This window comes from Amblyomma maculatum, chromosome 3, assembly GCF_055883805.1.
Source record: "Amblyomma maculatum isolate TAMU_Amacu chromosome 3, ASM5588380v1, whole genome shotgun sequence".
Taxonomy (NCBI): Eukaryota; Metazoa; Arthropoda; class Arachnida; order Ixodida; family Ixodidae; genus Amblyomma; species Amblyomma maculatum.
Genome location: NC_139346.1, coordinates 123,486,196 through 123,511,539, shown reverse-complemented (window position 1 = coordinate 123,511,539; position 25,344 = coordinate 123,486,196). Strand labels below are relative to the sequence as shown.

General features: G+C 46.3%; 1 protein-coding gene across 3 annotated transcripts in view; it reads right to left on the bottom strand.

Annotated features, from left to right (window-relative positions):
* Positions 1-24,082, bottom strand: part of LOC146195934 (uncharacterized) — a 35,654-nt gene extending 11,572 nt beyond the window's left edge. Inside the window, exons 1-3 of one of the 3 annotated variants that reach the window (XR_014706055.1) lie at positions 23,886-24,081; positions 15,311-15,378; positions 5,801-5,890 (exon numbers count right to left, since the gene is read on the bottom strand). Coding sequence is in view for 2 of the 3 variants with exons in the window: in XM_084597967.1 (XP_084454093.1) it covers positions 5,801-5,890; positions 15,311-15,378; positions 23,886-23,949 (222 nt within the window). In the remaining variant the exon portion in view is untranslated. Of the gene's footprint in view, positions 1-5,800; positions 5,891-15,310; positions 15,379-23,885 lie in introns of all 3 variants that reach the window. The other 2 variants (XM_084597967.1, XM_084597968.1) reach the window with 2 other exon arrangements.
* Positions 24,083-25,344: the final 1,262 nt, after the last annotated feature.

The following is a 25,344-nucleotide window of genomic DNA, read 5'->3' as shown; positions in this document are numbered from 1 at the left end:
GGACCTTGCAAAGGTGCGAGTAGAACGAGGCGGAGAAGGGGTGACACAAAAGGAAGAGGAAGAGAAGAACCGGGAACGGGAGGATGGGGCAGAAAGAGGGAGTCGCCTTCAGTGCTGCCTCGCCCTCTCTCAAGTGAGCTGTGGGGGCGCGGTCACAACACCTCGTCTTTCTCTTCAAACCAATTGCCGTGAAACTGGAATATTGTAAAACTGTCCTGACGAAGGGAATACAATTGCAGAAATTGTCGGCGAAATAAACATGTAAAACGAACAGTCGTGGTAGTCGTAACGTTCTATATTCTTTAGGTAACGGGCCCATTACAATTTATACTGGCCTAATAAAGACATATATATATATATATATATATATATATATTGTTACGGTACGCAGTGAAATAGACGATGACGAAGTGCTGGGCTAGTAGAGAAAGACGACGCTGCAGCTACGTAAGGTTCTCCTGTGAGTGTGTCCCTGACGGTGAACTGTTGTGGCTACGACGTACCATCGCCTCCTAATATCTCGACGTGCCTCGTAACATCTTAGTGGAGCTGCTGGGTTAGACACCAATACCACAAGCTGGATCTCCGTAGTGGCCGCCAACTTGGTGCTAGCACAATGCAGTCCGACGCAGCTACCTCCACAGCGGCACAACCAGCGCCCACTGTCGTCGTTGCGCAGCCTCGTGATCCGGGAACCTTTTGCGGCACCGATGACATCGACGTCGAAGACTGGCTCGCTATGTACGAGCGCGTCAGTAAGCACAACCGATGGGACGCAACGTTGATGCTTGCAAATGTTATTTTCTACCTGGCTGGTACGGCGCGCGTCTGGTTCGAGGCGCACAAAGAAGATCTAACATCCTGGGACATGTGCAAAGAGAAGCTTCGGGATCTCTTTGGCAAGCCAATCGGACGCAAGTTCGGCGCTAAAAAGGACCTGGCATCGCGAGCACAGTCGTCGACCGAATCATATTTGTCGTACATACAAGATGTACTAGCTCTATGCCGCAAAGGGAACAGCGCCATGCCAGAGTGTGACAAGGTGGGCCACATCTTAAAGGGCATTGCTGACGACGCTTTCAACCTTCTATTTTGCAAAGATTGTACGACGGTCGACTCCGTCCTCGAGGTATGCCGGCGGTTTGAGCAAGCTAAACATCGTCGTATTGCTCCCCGCTTCGACCGCTTGCCAAACAGAGTTGCTACGTCTTCGTGCGAGGATCTGCCAACACTGCAGCAGCCGTCCCATGAGCCAAACTTGACCAGGATCGTTCGCAGAGAGCTGGAGGCAATAGCCCCCGTCGCATTCACACCTCAGCCGGCGGATGCTACTATAGCACTGATTCAAGCTGTCGTTCGCCAAGAATTCGCGAACGTGGGCCATAATGTGAGCGTAAGCCTCAGCTCTGGTCAGCCGTCCGCACAGCCATCTGTCCAGCCCACCGTTCCGGTGGTAGCTGCTGCGGCTCCGACTGTGCCCTTCCCGACGCGATACCCCGGATCTACCCGACGCTACCGCAACCCAGAAGAGTGGCGGACCTTCGACAACCGACCCATCTGCTTCAACTGCTCACGTGCCGGCCACATTTCTCGCCATTGCCGCAGCCGTTGGGTTCCGCCACCTCGACCTCGCCTCTATCATGATCGCAGCACCGCCTACGGACCACACCAACCTTTCTCCGTGATATGCCCTCTCGTGACTTTAACCCGCCATCCCCGCGCATGTCCAGCCGATCGCCGTCTTCCCAGACCCGCCGTTCCCGCTCGCCCCTACCTCACCGTTCCTCGTCCCCTCACTTCTCTGGCCCGCTCCCGGAAAACTGATCAATGCAGCTCCCGGAGGTGAAGCTGCATTTACGACCCGGCCCGAAAATCCTCTGCTGACCCTCGCTCATCGCCGCAATCTTCTAGATATCTGTGTAGATGGTGTGCCTGTTGCCGCCCTCATTGACACTGGTGCCCAAATTTCCGTCCTCAGCTCTTCGTTTCGCCGCAAACACAAAAACATTGTCACACCCGCCTCTTCATAGCCGTTCGTGTCGCCGACGGAGGCGTCGCTGCCGTCGTGGGACTTTGCACTGCGCGCGTGAGCATTTGTGGTCGAACTACCCCGGTGCTCTTCACTGTAATCAACCGCTGCCCTCACAATGTGATCCTCGGCATCGACTTTTTAACGGCGCACTCTGCCCTGATTGATTGTTCAAATGGCCTCCTTCGCTTAGACCTGCCTTTCTGCTCCGACCGCACAGATATCAAGCCATGCCTCTGCTCCGTCGAGTTTGTTCGCCTACCGCCCGAAGCTGCCATGTATGTTCCTTTGGCCCCGTTTCCTGCTATTCCTGATGGTACATACGTCACTTGTCCAATCACCGATGTTGTTCTCCACCGTAACGTCATACTCCCTCACACTGTCCTGGCCGTCACTGATAACAGAACCTATCTTTCCGTGCTTAACTTTATCTACTGTGTCCAAGTTTTGCCCCATGGCATTGCACTCGCTGACTTGCTTCCGTTGGCTGACTGCGAAGTTTCTGCCCTCAGGCCTGTGCCTGTGTCTGAACCCCCCGTATCAGCTTCTCGTTCGACCCTTTTTACTTCCATGATAGCACCGGATTTGACACCTCAGCAAGCCGGTGCTCTCTCCGACCTTTGCTTTCGTACAAGAATATTTTTGATTTTGCCGACCGACCTTTGGCCCAGACATCTGTCGTTACCCATCGCATCAATACTGGTGATGCAGCCCTATTCACAGAAGGCCTTATCGAGTCTCTCTTGCTGAGCGCCACGTGATACAGGAGGAGGTCGACAAGATGTTGACAAATAATATTATTGAGCCTTCCTGCAGTCCCTGGGCGTGTTCTGTCGTTTTAGTCAAAAAGAAAGATCAAACTTGGAGATTCTGTGTAGATTACCGCCACCTCAATCAGATCACTAAAAAAGACGTTTATCTGCTCCCGCGAAATTGACGACGCCCTCGACTGCTTGCATGGTGCAAGCTATTTTTCCTCGATTGACATGCGTTCCGGCTACTGGCAAATAGCTGTCGACGAGCGGGATCGAGAGAAAACCGCATTTGTCACCCCTGACGGACTATACCAACTCAAAGTCATGCCATTTGGCCTCTGTAACGCTCCTGCGACCTTCGAGCGCATGATGGACTCGCTTCTCCGTGGCTTCAAGTGGACAACGTGCTTATGCTACTTAGATGACGTTGTCGTTTTCTCTCCCACGTTCACAAGTCACCTTGAACGGCTTTCTACGATACTGGCAGTCTTCCGCCGCGCCGGTCTTCAACTCAACGCAAAAAATTGCAGCTTCGGCCGCCGCCAGATCAAAATCCTGGGAAATTTGATATACAAAAATGGTGAGCAGCCCGACCCTGATAAAGTTCATGCAGTCCGCGAGTTCCCTACACCATGTAATACAAGTGATGTGCGAAGTTTTCTCGGGCTCTGCTCCTACTTCCGTCGCTCCATTCGGAACTTTGCTGACCTAGCACGTCCCCTTACCTCCCTTTTGCAGAAAAAGGTGAATTCCTCGTGGAGCCATGAACAAGCTCAGGCCTTCACAACGCTCATTTCCGCGCTCACCGCTCCTCCTGTACTGGCGCACTTCGACCCGTCTGCGCCTACAGAACTGCGCACCGACGCTAGCGGACATGGTATTGGCGCCATCCTTGCCCAGTACCAGCACGGCCACCCTCGTGTGATTGCCTATGCCAGCCGCCTTCTATCTCAGTCCGAGCGCAATTATTCCATTACGGAGCGCGAGTGCCTTGCACTTGTTTGGGCGTTGACCAAATTCCGCCCTTATTTGTTTGGGCGGCCCTTCAGCGTAGTGACGGACCATCATGCCTTGTGTGGGTTGTCATCACGTAAGGACCCTACTGGCCGCTTAGGTCGCTGGGCCTTGCGATTATAAGAATACACGTTTACTGTTGTGTACAAGTCAGGCCGCCTAGATCAAGACGCCGACTGCTTTTCCCGCCACCCCGTTGACCCTCCTGAACTTCCTGACAATACTGCTGACGACTGCGTTTTGTCCATTTCGAACTTTCTCCACATCGGCGTCGAACAGAGTCGTGATCCTTCCCTGCGCCCCATTATTGATCACCTGCGCAACGACAGCACCGATCCGCCCATCAGTATGTTTGTGCTGCTTAATAACACATTTTACCGACGCAATATGCGCCCAGATGGAGTAGACCTTTTGCTTGTTGTCCCGACACATCTACGCTCTGCTGTTCTTGCCCACCTTCATGATGCTCCTACGGCAGGGCACCTAGGAGTGTCCCGCACATACGACAATGTTCGACGGCGATTCCACTGGCCTGGACTCTACCGCTCTGTTCGTCGCTACGTCGCCGCCTGTGAGCTGTGCCAGCGCAGGAAGGCCCCGTCTCTTCACCCTAGTGGGCCCCTGCAACCACTCGCAGTTTCAACTGAGCCCTTTTCTCGAGTTGGTCTCGACCTGCTCGGGCGATTCCCCACATCGACTTCAGGGAACAAATGGATTGCCGTAGCGACCGATTACGCCACCCGGTATGCCATAACCAGAGCTATCCCCACCAGCTGTGCCTCCGACGTTGCAGACTTTCTTTTGCATGACGTCATCTTGCTTCATGGTGCTCCTCGTCAACTGCTCACCGATCGCGGTCGCTGCTTCCTTTCTAAAGTTGTCAATGACCTTCTGCGCTCATGCGCTACGCGCCACAACTTCACAACAGCCTACCATCCACAAACGAACGGTCTTACTGAGCGCCTTAATCGTACCCTGACCGATATGATGTCAATGTATGTTTCTGACCATCACCGTGACTGGGACATCTCTTTACCTTTCATAACATTCGCTTATAACTCCTCACGACATGATACCGCCGGATACTCTCCCTTTTATCTACTCTTCGGCCACGATCCTCTACTTCCCTTCGACACCCTACTGCCTCTTGACGATTCCTCCTGCAGTTACACTTCTGATGCCATCGCCCGCGCTGATGCCGCCCGTCATATTGCTCGAGACCGGCTTCGTGCGTCCCAGCGTTCTCAAAAGCACCGTTACGATCGCCAGCACCGTGACGCCTACTACCCTCCTGGCTCCCTCGATCTCATCTGGCTCCCTGCTCGACGTGTAGGCATGTGCGAGAAACTTCTGCCCCGCTACGTGGGCGCTTACCAGGTCTTGCGACAACTTACCGACGTGACGTACGAGATTATCCCTGTGAACCGCCACTCCTCGGCAAACCATCATCCAGAAGTCGTGCATGTCGCCCGTCTCAAACCTTATATCTCGCGCTCTGTGTAGTCTACGCACCGGGACTGTGCTTCTTCCGTGGGGGGGTATTGTTACGGTACGCAGTGAAATAGACGATGACGAAGTGCTGGCCTAGTAGAGAAAGACGACGCTGCAGCTACATCTGGTTCTCCTGTGAGTGTGTCCCTGACGGTGGACTGTTGCGGCTACGGCGTACCATCGCCTCCTAATATCTCGACGTGCCTCGTAACAATATATATATATATATATATATATATATATATATATATATATATATATATATATATATATATATATATACTGTCACGAAGAAAGGGATCTATGAGAAACGGCAACAGGGGCAGAGACACACAGTCAAGACAGGGGCTCACGGCAAACTGTAACACAGAGACATAGGTACAACCGCCAGGTGGCAATATATATATATATATATATATATATATATATATATATATATATATATATATATATATATATATATATATTTATTTATTTATTTATATTAGCGGGAAGTCCACTTTTCACTCACGTCGCATGGCTTGCCGTCTGGCTCGTAGGCGGTGCGCCTAGGCAGCCCTCTGCACACGTACATGCATTTGGCTCTTCTAGCGGGACGCCTCTGTAAAAGAGGAAGCATAACGGCCAAATTCATATTCGCTTGCATACATATGCAAGGCGAAGGCAAGGCATCGAGCACATGACTAAGTGTGACAAAATGTTTTGCTGTGAGACTTTCGGGACACACATTCCCATACAAAAATGGTTTGTCTGCTTCAATGGAAACGTTTATGGTCAGGTATGCCTGTCAATGAAGTTTTATAGTCAGCCACAGACTGTTATAGGAATCTCTATAGGCAGCTATAGGAAATTCTATACCACTTTGGGTGTAGATTGGGAAGCATAAAAAATTCTTTATCTGGCTATAGAATTATGTATGCTCCTAAAGCTATACACTAGTAGTCATACTGTTAGCTTAAGCTGTCTATAGAAATGTTAATGCCTCTAAATCTACAGACTGCAAGTGATATAAGCTGTTTAACTGGCCATAGAAAAGTCCATGCTCCTGAGGCATTAGACTGGTAGTAACTCAGTTATCTTTAGCTCTCTATAGAAATGTCAATGTCTATAGAAAAGTGAGTGGTCTTGAAGCTATGGATTAGTAGTGATAGTTATCTGTAGGTATCAATAGAGATGTGAATGCCTCTAAAGCTACAGACTGAGAACAATAGGGGCAATTTTACTTACATATAAGGGTCTTATGTTCCTGACGCTCTACATCAGCAGTCATAAAGCTATCTTTAGCCGCCTATAAATATGTAAATGTCTTTAAAGCTACCAATGGCAAGCCATATAAGCGGCTTTAGCTTGGCTATAGAATATTGTCTATAGAGAAACCTATAGTCCAGCAGTCATACATCCTTCTATCAAGGTACATATATCGTCGGTTCGAATCCCTATCGCTATCTGCCTCAAAGTTGATTAGCAGATATATGCCATATGGTACGGCAGACCATATGACAACAACCGAAATTCTGAATGACAAATAGACTGCGTTACAGACTCGATAAAACTAGTGGGAGCTCGGTCGCCTCATTGTAGTCCGCCTGCGGCGAGTACCTCCGGTCCATAATTATTTTCATCTTAGTGACCACTGGTCGATTATCAGTCACTTAGGCATAGAATTGAAAATAAACGTCGAAAGAGGTAGAGAACTATACGCACGCATACACACACACGCACGCGACGAATTTTTATAGCTGACTATAAATAATGCTAAAGACTGAAATAGAATTAGGACACCAGATGTCCATATGTTATGAACTTTATAGCTATAGCTTTATGGGCTAAATATCTATATTCGGCGATACAATGAATTTTTATAGCTGACAACAAAAGTTTATATTGTTAAGACTGCAGTAGATGTGCAACCATAAGTGTATTGAAAAGGTTGAAGACTTCTATTGCAGAGGCTATAGAAAAATCTAAAGACTGCCATAGGAACGGCTATAGATATTTGGGCCAAATATCTATATCCGACAATGGTAATGATTTTCTATAGTTGGCCATAGAAAATTATAATATGGGTTTAGATTTAAGCAAAATGAAATAGAAATTCGCGTTTTTTCTATTTTATTAGCCAGAACCTCCGGTACTGCTGCGCTATTCATTCCGCAAAGCCTTACTCAAGACTGTCGCTCATAAATGTGTTCTTCAGAATATCTCATTTAACCTTTCTTAGATTAAACAAGGCTCAATAAGGACAGGACTGTTGTGTAATGCCAGGTTAAAGTTAACATAATCATAGACCATAGCCTATAGCCAAGTGTCGTAATTTCATCACATGAAATTAAAAATCGTCATAATCGTTCATGTGTTCAGAGGCCGATTTAGGAGCCGCTCTGTAGCCCCTTTACAGTCAAGTGTTCTAAAAGTCCATTCGTATTGGCCGTCGCTGCCACATTGAAACATTGCATCACAGAAAGCTGCTATTGCATGCCGGAGAAAAAACAGGTGACATTGTCCTCCTTTTTATTCTTCGCTTTTAGATTATTTATGAAGCGCGAAGATTCTCTCCATAATCTTTTAAAGAGAAAATGTCTGTAGCGTCCGGATGTGTTTGAAGCTGTGGCGCTGAGGCTGCAAAATTAGCGCGGGAAGATATATGAAGGTTTACGGGACTGCATTGTAGTTGCCGGGTCATTTGTTGCGACGCATCTTGAGACTTGGGAAGGACAAAGTTGAATGCGTGCGATAAACGCGCGTGTGGACAGCGCATAGGCAAATGTGCACTCTGTCGGCGCGGCGGCAGGTGCTGTGCGCACTGCAATTCTTTTCGTTTTTTCTTTTTGTTTCTGAAGGACCTGAAGTGTTCGTTGATGACAAGAAGATCGTCGGTCTCGCACAACCGATACTGCGTAAATGGATACACCGAGTGACTCAGGCTGTGTGGGAACTTGGATCACTGGAGATTCAGTGCGCCCGTCTGCCCATGCAAACTATTAATTCATTTATCATGTATCCTTCTGCGCCATAACGTCAAGCGTGTCTGTCGAATATAGAACCATGATCGCATTGTGTTTGAAACTTTCTCCATCGAGTTAAGTGCCGCTTCTTTTTCTCGAGGAACAGATGCAAAAATGCTATAATGGCCATCAGCATTTTATATAAATTCATATCAACTAAATTGTGCGGAAAAGTTTTGCTTAGCCATGGGATGGGAAGATTATTTATGCTTTATGTTTACATAGGTTAAGAACTGGAGCAATGGGCACCAGTGTTTTCCGTTGGGAGAATGGTATGCGAAAAACCTCTTTTTCAGATGGCTCCGTTCTACTGTCGTCCTGATTACACCCATTGGCCGACAAGGGCAGTTCCTATATATCTCTAATTAGCGCGCTCCTGTGCGCTTTAAAGCTAACAACTTCATCTCATTCCAACAGCTTTTTCTACTGCCAGCATGCTATGCTCGCCATGCCTTGAAATCCACTCCGCTAAACAGGCGCAGCTTTCAAGCATCCGTTTCCTTGGCTTCACATTACAATCCCTGCCTATCCCCATTTCATGTTCTTTGCCTAGAATTTTAACCCGCGTTAGTTCCTCGATTAAATGAGCTCTTTTCCTGTCGCTTATACTTACACCCATCATTTCGTTTTCAGTTTTTTGCGGCACTTGCCTTAGTTTATGAGCAACCTTTTTCATTAACTTCCACGTTTCTGTAACGCAGGTGAGTAACTAATATTAGCTGTTATGCAACGTGCGCCAGGTTAATAAAACTAGCCTTCTTTGAAACAACGATGCATAATTATCTCAGCCAAGCAAAGTCAACAGAGACAGTGGGGGTCTTGTGTGCTGATTTGAAGTACATTTTTTGCTACTTAAATTATAATTGCTGTGTCAACATCTTATTTCTGGTGTCAATAGTAAAAACGCGAATCAAACATTAAAGCCCGGCTACAAAAATGTCGGCTTGAATGTTTGCACCACCTCAACTGCGGTGTGCGCTAATTCACATTTAGGTATTAAACAAAGCTATAAAATTAACAGCTTGTTGCATATATCACGCGCCACATCCATTTTTTTTTCTCACTCTCTCGACATGCTTTCCCCAGTAAGGAAAGCGTTGAGCAAAGTGACGAAGCGTTTATCCCATCAAAAAAAAAAGAGTTCCACGATTTTTCAAGGCCGCTAAGATATACTTTACATATACATAAACGGTTTCCCGGTACGGTATTCTCAACTGCCGTCATGACTAGTGGAAACTTCAATATTGATGCTTTGGTTCTTAGGTCAACGAAAAAAAAGACCCCCTAATTAGACCTCAGTATTGGCTGAATTTTGGACCACAAGATATGAAGTTAATTTCGCCACGGGGCTCAACAGCTCTTATATGGTATCAGTGGGCTAGGGCACTTCCTTTATGCAATCTTTGTATTTCAGTTTTTTCTGCAATAGACTTCTTCGCGACTTTGATGGCAACAGGATATCAACATTTGATTAACTGCAAGCAAAGCGATGGGACTCACTTAGGTTCGGCTTTTATATGTAAGTGGTGGCACCGTTACAACTCCTATCCATGACTATCCTTATGCCTCATTGTAGGCGTGCATGCATTTGGCTATTTTCTCAATCACTAATCTCATTTCTTGTCTCGATTATCTCACATGCTTATCGATTCATTGTGCATGCTATCGCATTTTATGCCATATCACGTGGCATCCTCCGCTTCATCCTGGCCCCACAAACGTGTCTGGGGGTTTTAAATTGGCTTACCTTAACCATGGTGAAAAGATCCTGTTGGTACGATTCTCATCGTATCCCCCCCTTCCCCTATAATAAATGGGTTACTGCTGTTACATGCTCCTGCAAATCGAGTCATGCTATGTACCCCCGTGACATAACAAGTCACTCAAGTGAGCGCTACCTTGTTATACCACCAAATCACCGAGGGCAAATTGTGAATTGGTGTGTAGGAAATTAAAAGCGATGTTATTGTCACACGTACTCTGCGATGGGCACCTTAATACGCCTTAATGAAAGGGATGAATATTGGAATGAAAGAAAAAAGAGAAAGGAGGAGCTGCAGTGGAAGACACTGAAACAATTTCGAGCACCTGGGCATATCCTTAACGTCCACTTACGCATCATAGCACACGGAAGCCTCTGCTCCTCATGTCATTTTATGGCCGCTGTGATTACAAAGGATCACCACGTCGAGGGGACGTTAAGATCACCTTCACCACTTCCCATCCCACCAATGAAATTCTCTTCACAGACTCGTGCTTAGCCTATTCTCAATACATTCAGGGCTCCATCGCCTCGCAGGCGGCTCATCACCTTCGGCACACCTGCTGGTGTTTTGACCATTACTCCTATGTTGGTCTGGACCCCAGGCCACACAGGTCCTCTATGCAATGAGGCGGGGAATGTGGCTGCCCGTGCTTCTCGCCTCCGGGCCGCAGACCTCCATCTCCTAACACCCTATCGAGACATTCTGCATCAATATCGCGTTTTGCGCCGATACTATGGTTAAACCCGCACGCGGTCGCGAAACAAAACCGTAGAACGACTGCTTCGCAGTGTTCAGACTAATAATTTCCCTTTTCAGGCGGCCTCCTGACCCTTCATATTTGAAATGTTTTGTACGGGCCTTACATGTCAACCTTCGGCGGTGCTTTCACACTGTGACTTGGTGCACCGCCCCGAAATGCTTTTTTTTTTCATTTCTTCCCTCTCCTTTCTAAAGAGGCTTAGGAGGAGGTCCTGCTCTGTGGCTACACCTTGGAAGCTGAACACCCCTGGTGACACGTGTTCAGACAGCGGTAATCTCCAATGACATCCAGGATCATCATCAGCCCGACTATACGATGGCCTCTTCGATATTCCTCTACATAAACCGGTCCTACCTGCGTTCACTCGACCTCTGCGAACCTCTTAACCTCATCCGCCCACCTAACGTTTTGCGGCCCCCTGGTACTCTTGCCTTCCATTCCAGTTTGTTACCTTAAGCGATCATCTGTCATCCTCTCCTCGCATTACATGTCCTCCCCATGCCCATTTCTTCTCCTTGAGGTCTACTAGAACGTCAGTAACTTGAGTTATTTCTGTAAACCACTCTGCACGTTTCCTATCTCTTAATGTTACCCCTACCATTTTTCGTTTCATAGCCCTCTGCGTTGTATTCAACTTACGCAGAACCCTCTTTCTTAGCATCCAAGTTTCAGTCACATAGATGAGTACAGGTGAAATGGAACTATTGTATACATTGCTCTTCAGCGGTACCGTTTAGCTGCTAGTCATAATCTACGAGTGCTTGCAAAATGCGCTCCATCCAAATCTTATTTTCTTGTAATTTCCAATTCATGGTCCGTATCTGCGCTTATTACCTGTCCTAAATAGACATATTCGCCTACTAATGCCTCTGCTTCGCTGCCTAACGTAAACAACTGTTTCTTCTCGAGGCTGTTGAACATTACCTTAGTCTTCTGCATATTGATTTTCAAGCCTACCTTTCTATTTTTCCTGTCTAGGTCATCAATCATTATTTGCAGTTCATCCCCAGAGTTGCTTAGCAAGGCAATGCCATCAGCAAATCGCAGATTACTGAGGTATTCTCCATCTACCCTTATCCCTAACTGCTCCCATTCCAAGTCTCTGAATACTTCCTCTAAGCAAGCTGTGAATAGTACTGGGGAAATCGTGTGTCCTTGCCTAACACCTTTCATCATAGGCATTTTGTTACATTTTATTCAGAGCTATGGTTGCTGTGCAGTCACTATACATATCTTCAAACACTTTGACGTACGGCTCATCTATACCCTGATTTTGCAATGCCTACATGACCGCGAGGTTTCTACTGGGTCAAATGCTTTTCTGTAATCAATGAATGCTATCTATACGGGCTGGTTATATTGCGAGCATTTTCCTACCATCTGGTTTATAGTATGAATATGATGGAGAGTAGAGTACCCTTTCCGAAAATCTGCTTGATCTTCTACTTGGCGGCAGTCTAAGGTTTTCCTAATTCTATTAGCGCTTACCTTGGTAAATACCTTATACGTAACAGGCTCCACTTGGCGCAGGTGTAACAACTAATTTTGCCGGGGCTTGGTCTCTCAGTATCGACACGGAAAAAGCACGTGGCGGTCTAAATGCTTTAATAAAGGTTCCTCTCGAACAACTAATATTAAACGCGTTAGCTTTTAGCTTATGTAATGTGGAATGCGTCATATTTTCTTGAGACCTGCTGATTCTGAGCTTCTCCTTTTCCCTTTCCTTACAGCCCAGTAGCAGGTCTGATACTCATCTTTCACCTCTCTGCCTTTCCTTTCAATAAACACATCTATCTCCATTGAGCTGGGGTCTGGTCGTTTAGCTCTACTAAGGGCACGAGACATTTCACGCTCTATTTAGTGATGTAGGGAGTGACATTAAGGCCACAATCAACGGCAATATTGAAAACAGAGATTCGAAAGTTTTATTTCTGTTTTGGCGACCCTTTCTTAAGAATCTAGTTCACAGATGTGACATGTATTATTAAAGATGAAGACCTAAAGCCACAGAGAATTTATTTGGCTTCAGTATTGAAAAGCCTGAAAAAAAAAAAAGAGAGCTACTCTGAAAGGCCTCAAACGTTAGTGGTGCTTCATCGTAAATTTTGGTTGCGAGTAACTTACATTCAAGCAGTGTTCGTGGGCGTTGTGCAAGTGATATTTCTTCTAAACTTAATCTGATACAATCTAATACAAATATTGCTACTTCTGGACCGACTCAAATAGAAAGGGCGCATTTTTTTATGTATTGGTGTGTGTAAAGTATTAAAATTAATTTGGTTCGATTGACGACGAAACAGATTCAAGCTCATCCTCAGGACTTTACACCAGGGGTTGCTGCATATTAGGCAAGGCCTGCACAGTGTGGATAAAGGCCAGTTTTGCAAGGCCCATTTTTTTGGTAGCTTGAATGTATCTTATATACCATATAAGACTGAACGGCGCGGCAACAATCAAGCAAGATTATTCCCGCTCCATTCAATCTTAGATGCCATGTATGTTTCATGCAAGAACCGCTAAATGAATTGAGCATTTCGCATCGCTGAACCTTTCATTCTGCATTTACTGATCACGGCAGGACGGCAAGAAGAGTCGGTGTAGGTTCTGTCTTTATGAGAATTGCCGTAAAAATAGGGCAGCTTTTATTCAACCATCTGCTTACTAATGAGAAAAAACTCCAAACTTTGATTGTTATTCGATTTGGCGCAAAAGTTTTCAACAATGACAATTTCGTCTCCTCGAACAAAAAGTTAGCAACAATTTCGTTAACTTATTTAAAATTTTTGAATATTTACATGCCTTTACACATTGGTATCTTCCGATATAATGCAATATGCAGGCCAGGATATCACGCGTTGACTCATTACAGTAATTTTCTCAGCCATCAAAAAATTACACGCTGTAGCTTTTTAAATTTAAAATGATTGTATAATTCGCACGCTTGCCGTTTAAGTATTGAGAACAAAGAAAATTTTTCTGAATTGAATGCAGCGCACATTTCCCAACGATGTTTCAATTTCAACGCACACTTAACTACATTTTGAGAGGTTTGTCTCTTTTACATGTGTTCTTTTTTGTATCTTGTGTTTGCTTGCATGCTTCCTTGTCCTGATAATGCAAAACAATTTATTATTGAAAGCAACACGGTTCGATTCTGTCCTGCTGAAAATGCATAATATTGCCACCTGGTGTTCCTGATGTTCTTAGTTGGCGCCTCGAAGAAGAGGACACTGAAGTCGGCTCGCGCGCTGTGTTCGGAACTGTGCCTGCCGCTACAGCTTAGCCCTGTTGTTCGTGTCTTGCCCTGCTGTCCGCGACAATCTTCAAAGCAAGGCCGTTATATAGACGATTTGAGACTTATTAACGAAACCATTCGTATCTGCGATTGATCGAGATATTTGAAAGCCTCGAATTGTGTTTACGATTATGGCCCCTCTCTTGTCATGCAGTGTGATCGGTATTCGGCGTCCCGTTACAAATACATATATTATGTTGAGGCAGAAAAGGAAAGAAAAATAAAGAGCCTCGGCCCGTACCACTTAGTATAACGGGCTTCCCGTTACAAATACAGAACAAAAACCTTATAATTGATCCGGTTGCCTACTTGCGATATGGGTGGAACGCGTGGACTTTGGCAAGCAGAGAATTAAGTTGAGCCAAGTTATAGCTTGGTCTTGCTTCTGCATTTTGCCCCCTAAAGCTGGCAGGGGAGAACACAAATTCAAAGACAAAGACTAACACTTGCTATAATAAATTGCTTCTACGAATAGATTAAGCTCTTTGGTACCGTCAGGGGGAGCGTCTGCTCCACTATGTATATTTTTGTGCACTAGTGTTATAAGTGTAGAGCCTGAACAGTTCTCATATTTTTTCACATTTCAATGTTTAACTCAGAGACACCATTATAAAATGAAAAAAAAAAAAAAAATTTTTTGATGACAGGCCACATTTTCTTCATGTTTGTGGTCGTAGTACCATTTCAGGTAACGGCATGTCACAACTATTTGAATTTACATGGTTTAGAATAGCTTCAAGCGCATTAGTGAACCTTTTATGGAAACAACAGTCAATATTTTGCTAATGTACTTGATTACTTGCTTCAGAATCGCAGGCCTTTGTAGAATTACCATATGAGTATTTTCTCATTCAAAACTATAAACAATGTGGCATATAAACAAAATTGCCCTACTTGGCCAGATTATGGAACGCACACTTCCCCATTGGTGAATTTTGCTGCCTGGATTATTTCTCACAATCGCGCTTTATTTGCTATTTTTAACACTGTTCATAATTCAAATTATTTTGTGGACCTGAATATAGCTTAGCGTAATCTTTTTTATTTGTCGGTGCACTTCTTGGATGTTGCTGTGGGTCGCGCCTAACGTTCTGAATCGTGTGATTCCAGCTGGAGGAGTAGGAACATTGGCTCACAGGAATAAACGGCTTCATAAAATATTCAAATATAGATCGGAGTCGTAATTTTATCTTACCATCTCTAGAGCTTGCCCTCTCTCGCAGCTTGGATCTACGGGGCGTCTCCGTCGACCAGGGTTTGTAGCTGAAAGACGTTGCGAATGGACATGTAGTATGGAAGGAAATGAAAGGGCGTCAATGGTGGACATGAAAACACACTTATAGTAAACACAGTTCAGTGTACATGTAGGAGTAAATATCTCGATATATCCTAAAGGTAGTGTATAAGCTATCATTGTCGTAGCCTATAGAAATCTACGCTTGAAATAATTCTTTCCCTCTATATAACCCGCGATACATAAGTGGTGCGGGAGAGATCTAATTTAGGATTTCAATCTACTCTGTCCCTCTATACAGAAGCAGCACCATAATTTTTGTCCTCTACAAGTCACTTATATTATTCATGCCCTCATTAAACGCTTCTTCGGGAAGCATGTTGCCTTTCATGTTTTCCAGCTATCCCATAAATATATATACATACAACGAAAGACACCACACAATCGACCGCCAGCTACATGCGTTACTCTTACCAACGGCCGTGGTTCCACTGTTTTCGAAAGAACCTCCGAATTTCGAATACATGTAGTGTCTACTTTAAACGCGACCGCCTATCTAATAGTTTTTTTCTTCTGCCCGATGACCCTTTCCGGGTGCCCGCGGCACCTCACTTCCTGGCCCACTGGGAGAGAGAGCAGACCGTGTGACACGAGAGCATCTAAGTGAGGCATTCGGCTGCAGCCGGTATCACGTGGTTACAGGTAGGTACGCCACACCAGTGTACTATAAGGCCTTCTTGGGAATGAATGCAGGCATTTTGCTATTGCAAAAAAGCGGCTGATAATGTTCTGTCGAAATCATAGCTTTAACTGTAGTAATTAAGCGTTATCCAAATTTGTTCTGCTGGTTGCCACTGCGATTGTGCATTTTGCTCGCGTCCCCAAAACAGTGGTTATCTTTACGCAAAGGTTGCCATCGCATCTGAAAGACTTTGATACCACCACAGTTATGTTTTCTCGCTGCACTTCCGTGACCCTGTCAAAACATCATCTCCTCAGCCTCTCAATTTTCTCAACACCGTAATAATTGGTTGATTGCCGCCGATTTGCTTTTTTAACTTTTCCTTGACTTTGTTGCCAGCTCCTCTGTGAAAAAAAAGTACAAATTTTTTCCTATACTAAATGCAACGCAGGTGCACTGGAGGAACCATATTACTTGATATAATATGTCTTCTGCAATCTAGGTTATTGGGCTGCCTGAAATAAATCGAAAGTTGGGCTAAGGGCGAACAATTGTTTTTATACCAATAAAACTCTGAAGCATACACCCTATACACTATGCTCAAGTGCTAATAAGGATTTCAGGAAAACCTTCCTTATATTCGTCTTTTGCTACAGACGAGAGAGAGAGAGAAAACTTTTAATGAGCATAATAATCAGTAAAAAATCGCAGGAGCTGGGTGGTCGGTGCCCCTAGTCCAGGGCTCCGCTGGCAGCAGCTGACTTGCGGACTAGCTGGATAATCCAGGCTTGCTGGTCCAGGTTGTCGCTGGTCAGGGCCGCCTCCCACTGCTCGTGTCTGGGGCGTGGCACTATTAACGTCGGGTCAGGTTTGTCCTGGCATTCCCAAGAGATGTGATAGAGTGTGGGGCTTGCTCCGCACCAAGGACAGTAACTCGTGTATTTTGTTGGGCTTATCTTATTTAAAATTTGAGGATTAGGGAATGTGTTTGTATTTTTCTCCAGTCTATAGCGTCCGAGGAAGGAAGTTGTTTGTGTGGTGGTGAGAAAATTCTTCTTTCTAACCGTAGGTGTTCCAGCCTGTCGCCGTAGGGTCCTAGGAGAGGAGTGAGGTAGGGATGGGGATCCGCCCGGTTTGTGAGAGCTCGGGCTAGATCATTCGCTACCTCATTTCCTTCTAGGCCTTCGTGTCCAGGTGTCCATGTAATTGTGTGCGTCTGGGAGATGGAACGTAATATTGCACACGCTCTTTTGTGAGGTTTTCCGGCCAGGTAGTCCCTGCAGGCTGGTTGGGAGTCCGTCACTACGTGTGATGACTTCTTTTGGTTGTCTTGTGTTTTTATGGTGACGGCTATTGCCAGTGATTCCGCTTCCGCGGGATCCTTGGCATAGATCGAAGCCTGAATAATTGGCCTCTTCTTGTGGTCAACTGCAGCTATTGTGAACTTGCCAGGTTCGCCGTAAGCCCTTATATCCACGTAGACAACTTCCGCGTCTTTAGACAATTGTTTTTCCAATGATTTGACTCTGGCTTTCCTTCGACCCTTCTGTAACTCATGGTGCATGTGCTTGGGTATCGGGTTCACATAGATGTTGTTTCTTGTGGATGTCGGAATTTGTGATTTGATCTCGGAAGTTCTTAGTGCCTGCCATAGCCCTAGTTTTGACAGGATTTCCCTACCCGCCTGCGTTGTTGTTAAGCGTTGTTTCTGACTCTCTAGAACCGCCTCCTTGAGCTCCTCGAAGTTGTTGTGCACTCCGAGTGCCCAAAGACGTTCCGTTGATGTTGTTGGCGGGAGGTTTAGGGCCGTTTTATAGGCTCCTCTTATGATAGTGTCAATGGCCCCTTTATCAGTGAATCTAATTTCGTGATATGGGAGCCTGTAGGTAATCCTGCTAACGACTAGGGCTTGTACAAGGCGGAGGGTGTCCTCCTCCCTCATCCCTTTCCGGTGCCAGGTCACCCTTCTAATCATTCTGGAAATTTGGTTGACTGTGGTTTTGAGTGTTTTGATTGTATAATCCACTCTCAAATTGCTTTGCAACCACAGCCCCAAAACTCTGATCTTGTCCTTCTCTTGAATTATCTGGTCTACTAGAGAGAGCTGAATTTCTCCTGGGGACTTGTAATTTTTTCTTTGTAGCCTGATAAGTTCGGATTTTTCTGGGGAGCATTGAAGACCGCTCTCCCCGGCAAATTCCTCGACTAGGTCTATAGCGGCTTGCAGAGCTTCTTCTTTTTGCGCCAAGGATCCCTGAGTAGCCCAAATGGTGATGTCGTCCGCGTATAAAGTGAAGCCAATATCAGTGCGGGTCAACAGTTTTTTTTTGCTAAATTTATCATTGCTATGTTAAATAGCATTGGAGAGATTATAGAACCCTGCGGTGTACCTTTGTTCGGTATGGGTACTTTTAGTGATCGGATCTCTCCAATTCCTATGGTGGCTGTGCGATCTGAGAGAAAAGCCTTCACGTATTTGAAGATTTTCTCCCCGCAGTAGATATTGTTTAATTCGTGCAATATGGTTTGGTGGCCAATGTTGTCGAATGCTCCTTTGAGATCTAGTGCCAGAATGAAATTTTCGCCTTTTCGGGGTGTGGTGTTGATGACTTCTTCCCTAATCCGGAGGAAAGCATCTTGCGTGCAGAGGCCCTTGCGGAAGCCCAGCATGCAGGAAGGAAAGATGTTGTTTTCGTCGATGTAATTTTGGAGCCTTAGGTGGACTACTTTTTCATAGAGTTTTCCCAGGCAAGAAGTGAGGGAGATAGGACGGAGACTCTCCACAGCCGGTGGCTTTCCAGCCTTTGGTATGCTGATGATATCCGCGTGTCTCCAAGCTGATGGGACCTGTCCCTTCTCCCACAGTTCTTCGTTGATGTACTTCGTTAGGTCTTGCAGATGTTCGGTGCTTAAGTTCCTAATCATGGCGTAGGTGACTTTGTCTCCTCCAGGGGCAGTGTTTCTTGTAAATGTACGGGCGGCTGAGTAGAATCCGCCAGTGTTAGGGGGGAGTCAAGGGAGGAGTTTGGTTGACACGCATATGAAGTTTGGCAAGCCGGAGTAGGGTCTCCTATGTATTTCTTGTGCATGGCGGTGATCAACTCTGCATCTGTGCCCGGGTATTTATGGGCTATGGTGGGGAGGGTTCTTCTTGTGGCCGTTTTGGTTTTTGAGGTGTCTATCATGCTTCTTAATATTGACCAGGTTTTAGCCGTGCTTAGGGTACCTTTCAGCGAATTGCAGAAATCTGCCCAGTTTTGCTTGGCGAGCTTTATAGCATACTCTTGTGCTTCAGCCGTAACCTGTGCTATCTTCATTTTAAGTTTTCTATTTAATTTTTGCATTTTCCACCGCTTTAATAGACTTTTTCGGACTTCCCATAAATTTAGGAGATGTCTGTGTACTTCTGGGGTTTTTGTCGTTGTGTTGATGGTCTTGGTCGTTTTTGCATGAGCATCCTTCAGGCTTTGAACCCAATCTTCAATTGTTGTGATGCCGTCGTGTGGCGGTCCAATTTGTCTGAACTTATCCCAGTCTGTTATTTTAGTAAAGCCAATGTTCCTTTTCATACGGGTTGTCATTAGGGTTAAGCTAAGGATTTTGTGATCGCTGCCGAGTGTTTCTTGTAGATTGGTCCAGGTGCAATGCCTTATGTTTTTGGTGAAAGCTAGGTCTGGGCAGGTGTCTCTGCTTACACTGTTTCTTATTCTAGTGGGGGACATGGTGTCCGTCATAAGACAGAGATCCAGCTGCTCAGCCGCTTCCAACAACTTGGTTCCCTTCGGGGTGTCCTTGTGGTAGCCCCATGCCGTATGTACAGCGTTTAGGTCCCCCATAATAATAAGGGGGTTCGTTCCCGCTATGCGTGTGCATTCCAGTAAAAGTGGCTTGAAATCTTCCTGCGTGTTGCTTGGAGGACTGTATAGGTTTAGGACAAACACACTCTGCTTTCTTCTTTTTTGAGAGATGACCTCGATGAGAACTTGATTAATTTCACTGAAGGGAAGGTCGTGCGGTATGACTGTTGGTGTGGGGGGCCACTAGTGTAGCTATTTTAGGTGCCGTGTCATGAGTGTATGTGAGATATCCTTTGAGGTATGTTGTGCATCCTGTTTCTTGGAGACACATGACGTCCGGAGGTATCGGTTGATTTTGAATAAACTTCTGCAGGGAGCTGCGTTTCCTCTTGAAGGAGCGACAGTTCCACTGCCAGAGCTCTAGGTGGTTTGGTTGCCGGTTAGGGGAGGCAGCCACCAGCGTTACTTGCCACTGACTCGCAGTCGCTGAGATCTGTCATGCCAGCGGACCTTCTGTGGGCTTTTAGTCGAGGGTCATCGGGTATTCCCGTGCGTTTTCGCACCCCCTGAGTTATTATTTGGATTTTCGAATTGAATTCTTCTTGAACTGCCGCAAATTTAGTTTGCGTGGCAATTTGTTGGCCTTGGAGTTGTTTGGTGAGTTGTGTCATGGTCTGCTGCATTTGATTAATCATTTGTTGCATTTGAGTAAGAATGCTTGGTGCGTTTTCTTGAGTGTGAAGTCCGAGAATTTGTGTAAGCGGTTTCTGCCGTTGTGTTTGGAGTACACTCGCCTGTTGAGGTTGCGATGAGGAGGTGTTTACAGCATTTTGTACCGGTTGTGGTTGTATCGATACTATTGATGAGGGTTGGGGGGCAGTTTGCTTCTGACCCATTTGTAGGAGTTGTTGTAGTTGTTGTTCCACCTTATTAAGGCGTTTCTGTTGTTCTGATAGTTTTATTTTCAGTTGTCTATTTTGCAACTTCGAGCCTAGTGCAATCCTGGCATGGACCATGCCCGTTTAGGGCAGTGGGAGAGGCAACCTGAGCCCAGCTTACCCTTTTTGCTGTCGTGCTCTAGCTTGTCTCGCGTCGCCCCTATCGCTTCTGGTGCTTCCTGCTGGTTGGGCCTAACCTGTTGTGCCTTCTGTTGGGAATAGTAGGCTGTCAAGTCCCGTCCCTTGGATCTCGATCGGGACTGGGGTCTCTGTTTCTCTGCCAGCTGCTGTTCTCTTCCGATGAAAACCAGCGGCGCTCCATCGGCTTGATCTGCTGATCTCTCCAGCTGATGGGCTGCTTGGGGGGCTTCTGTTGCTGATTGTAATTGCTTTGTTTAGCTTTGTTGTTGTAACGTCCGATATGTGCCCTGAGGCGCGGCTTGCAGGCCTTGTCTCCCGTTGGGTGGTTTTCCTGGCAGGCCACGCACTTGGCTTCACAGGTGTGGTTTTCCTCTGGTTCATGAAGGCCGCAGTTCCGACATACCCTTATTGCAAAAACCAGCGTTTCCAGTGCGAAACCAGTAAGATTTTCGCGCTGGTTTTGCACTGAATCTGCTGGGCACGCTGGAGGTCTGCGATATTCACTGGAGCTGTAACGGGAAGACACTGGCTGCACTGGTGCGATGGGAGAAAAACGCTGGGATTAGACTTTTGACGCTGGGTGCTGGCATCCGCGATACACTGGGAGAAGCACTGTATGTGCGCTGGGGCCGCACTGGTCCCAGTGCCCCAGTATAGCCGGTGCGGCCTGCGGCGTCAGCCGGAGTAGCATCCCTCAGGGGCCAACAGGACAACAACGTACTTTTAATCGACCATCGGGGGGCATATGAAAAATATGGTTCAAGCAAGCGCTTTTTGCTGCGAAGTCGTTGCGCATTTGTAAGAAAACAAAGGCAGTATCTTTTTTCTAAAGTTTCCATGTTTCTATAGGTCGTTTCGATCGTTTCGAGAGCGGCAACGATCGCCGCGCCTCGATCTCATGACAGACTGACGATTAACACACTACTAAAGCTGGAATTGAATAATGTGGGCTACCATGCATAACCAACTTCACAGCTGATCTTAAGGGCACTATAACGCAATGATTACTGCCAAAATGTTCAATGCGGGCTCAATCGCAGGCGAGTGTAGCCTGCACCACGGCCCAGTATCAACAGCAGAAAGAAAAACTAAAACGAGGAAGAGAGTAGTTTACCGAGCGATGGGTCCATGAGAGAAAAAGCAACAACATAAAGCGCTTGTAATATGTTAATATTTGGCGTGTTTCTCAAGCTTTTGCGCTCCTTCTTACTGTGCGTATAAAGCAGCCGAGCCCTCGGTCATCGCAACGCTTCCCGCAATGTTTACATACAAATAAGGTTTAGTTACACGCAATTAGGGTCATCGCTGTGGCGCTTGCCGGTATTGAAGCTTGGTCGCACGTTTTTCCTTGAAGGCTTCTACTAAAGCTCCGTGTTCAGCGAAAATTACGCCCACGGTAGCAGAGCACCACCCAAGAGCCGGCGTTGGTAAATTTGCCAGCGATGTCAAACTCCACATCTTAAAATGATTCCAGTGCACAAAATAGCGCGCATAGGCACCCAGAACATTAGTTGCCAGTCGTAAGAGCAGACAGCAAGCTAAAATGATCAAGTAGTTGCAATTGTTAGAGCGGTAGCAATGGCCTGTAGACTGCGAAACACGAAGTCCCAACCTTATAAATGCGGGTCATGCAATAAAATGCAAGAATGTTTATAGGAAACCCTGTTCTCGGCGTGGCCGAGTGGTTAGCGTGTTGAGCTGGTGATTGGTATGTATGTACCTAGGGACTTAGTTCGAGGCACGCTTGGGGCAGTAACTTTTTTATTTTTTTTTACTTTTTTTAGTTTTTTTTTTATGTACCTGACTTGTTTCGTTACTTTTTAATTTTTATCCCACGCCTTTTTTTTCCGGGCGAACAGTGCCGCCAGCGCGGAGCGTCCCAGTGCACCCAGTGTCCAGCGTCATGCTGGGACCATAATCAGGTATGGCGCTGGGGCGCTGGCTCCCAGTGGCACTGGTTTTTGCAATAGGGACGTTGGCGTTGGGTGTTGGGCAGACATCCGCTCTGTGGCCTGCCTTGAGACAGTCTTGGCAGATCTGTTGGGTTGGTTGATATGGGTAACGGGCCGTCTCTCCCCCGTAATAGATGACGTAGCGGGGGAGAATGGGGCCTATGAATGTTAGCACTGCCGTGCGAGACTTTCCCAACATTCGTGCTTGAACGATCTCGACGTTTCGTAATATTTCATTTGCTGCTCTCTCTCAGATCAGCCTCAAAAGATGAATGTGACATTTTCTTCTATTTTACCACCAACCAGCAGTGGCAGTTCGCTCCTCCGGCTGTTATCCCGCTTGGGGCAATACCTGATGCTCTGAGGCTTCCTCCGTAGAAAAGATGGTTTTTTTAATGACGAGGTACTTCGTGCATATGCGAATTTGGAGTGAAAGCACTCCATTTTTCACTCCAGGTTTAATACCCAGATCTGCTGTGCACGAATGAGTGTTGGTGACGAGAAAGCAATGCAAAACACTGCGCGAGAAACTGCCAGTTTATCATGCGGGATCTTCGGCTGCGAAGCTCGTGCATTGCAGCCGTATTGAGTTATTTTTCCATCTACATAGCCTCCTTCTTTACAAGTGCAGTATCATGCAGAAAAGAACCTGTGAAGAATGTAATGCGGCATTCGTTGTTGTGTATTGTAGCTGAAAGTGAAGAGAACTATATTGCGCGTGCTCGCGTTCAAAACCCACTCGCGGCAGTAAAGTGAATGGCTTTCTTTTTTATTGTTTCGATGTATCCATCCCAGGCACTAACAGTTTAGTGCTTGTGTTTCATATTTCACGTTAAGCCTCACGTTTTATATTTTTCTGTGCACGCGCGCTAACCTGGGTAAGTTTCTGTAAATATTTTCTAGTAGTGGTCTTCCGTGTAGTTAAAGCTAGAGCTCCAAGCATCTGAGAGGATCGAGAGCAGCTAGCTGTTTGCTTGCGATCTATTCATCACGTGCGAGTCGAAATTATTTGAAACGAATGCTTACTTGTTCGCATTGCCGCCACCACCATGCCGACTCCAACGAGAGTGAGAGCCAAGCAGCACCTCATGATGAATAAGTTCCGAAGTAACGGCGCGTTACAGTGGAATCTCTGCTCTTCACTGACTCGAGCTTGTTTGCCTTCCCTGCCGTCAGCCAAACAAGTGTGTCAAGCCGCGAATCGTCTCCCAGTTTGCTGAAAGGAAGTTCCCAACAGACAAGAAAAATACGTCACAAAGATGATCGGCTTCCTTTGCACGCTTGAGGAAGTTACGCAATGCTCCATGCTTTCGGTTCCGTGTCCGACAACTTCCTGACGATTGTGCGAAGCCTTCCGACAACTTGCCAATTCTCGCGCAATGCGACGAGCTGGTTTCGCGCAGCGCGCGCAGAATTACTTTACTATTTTAGTCTTTTTTCGTCATTGCTAACTTGAAAACCTCATTTGACAGAAACAAAACAAGAAAAAATACGTGACAAAACAGAACAGGTGCTTAAAAGCCGCGCCACCCTCCTTCGTACTGTGTGATTCTTGAAACTTTGCGCATGAGTAACAATGCTTTTTTTCTCGGCGCAAGACCCAGGCACTAGGTCTTGTGTCAAGTGGGCTTCAATAACTCTGTCAACGGATTCGCGAAAATATTGTCTTATTGTCCTTGCATCAATGCTTGCAAGAGTGAAGGCCAAATTGGATAGCCATGAACTGCACAGGTCCAAAACTCTGATTATGTCCTATGGCAGCCCGTCAGTTTAAGTGGACAAAAACTTAATTTCCAAAATATCCGCTTCTAGGTACTTTTTAATCGTTCGTTGTGGACTGTCCCCCCCCCCCCCCCCCCAAAAAAAAAAAAGAACAATGAAGCTTCCGAACGGTCTAATTTTCACTCCAGGTTCAATACCGAGATCCGCTGTGCACGAATGAGTGTTGATGAAGAAAAAGCAATACAAAGCACTGCGCGAGAAACTGCCAGTTTATCATGCGGGATCTTCAGCTGCGAAGCTCGTGCATTGCAGCCCTATGGAGTTCTTTCTTTTTCCATCTATATAGCCTCTTCTTTTACAAGTGCAGTATCATGCAGAAAACAGCCTGTGTCAGTTCACAGTTTGACACTTCGCCACTGTCAGTTTGACAGTTCGCGGCTTGCGGGAGTTGATCACGCCTCGTGCAAAACTGCAATACACTCTTGCGCTTCACTTCAGCGGTAGCGCGTGAGCGTCAGTATGCATGCGCTTATCATTCAAATGGTGATAGAAGGCGCCACGTTCCCGTCAAATGCCGGCGGCCTCGACACGCAGAGACCAATGAGCGTTTGCAGCGGCGCGTGGTCGCGGTAGACAGCCGCGGTAAACTAAAAGTAAAAACGTTTGCGAACTCTAGGCGGCAAACTTACGCTATCACCTCCACTCATCTTTCAAGTTCGCCAGCTGTATTCGTGCTGACGTTTTGAAAGATCGCCGACTGCTT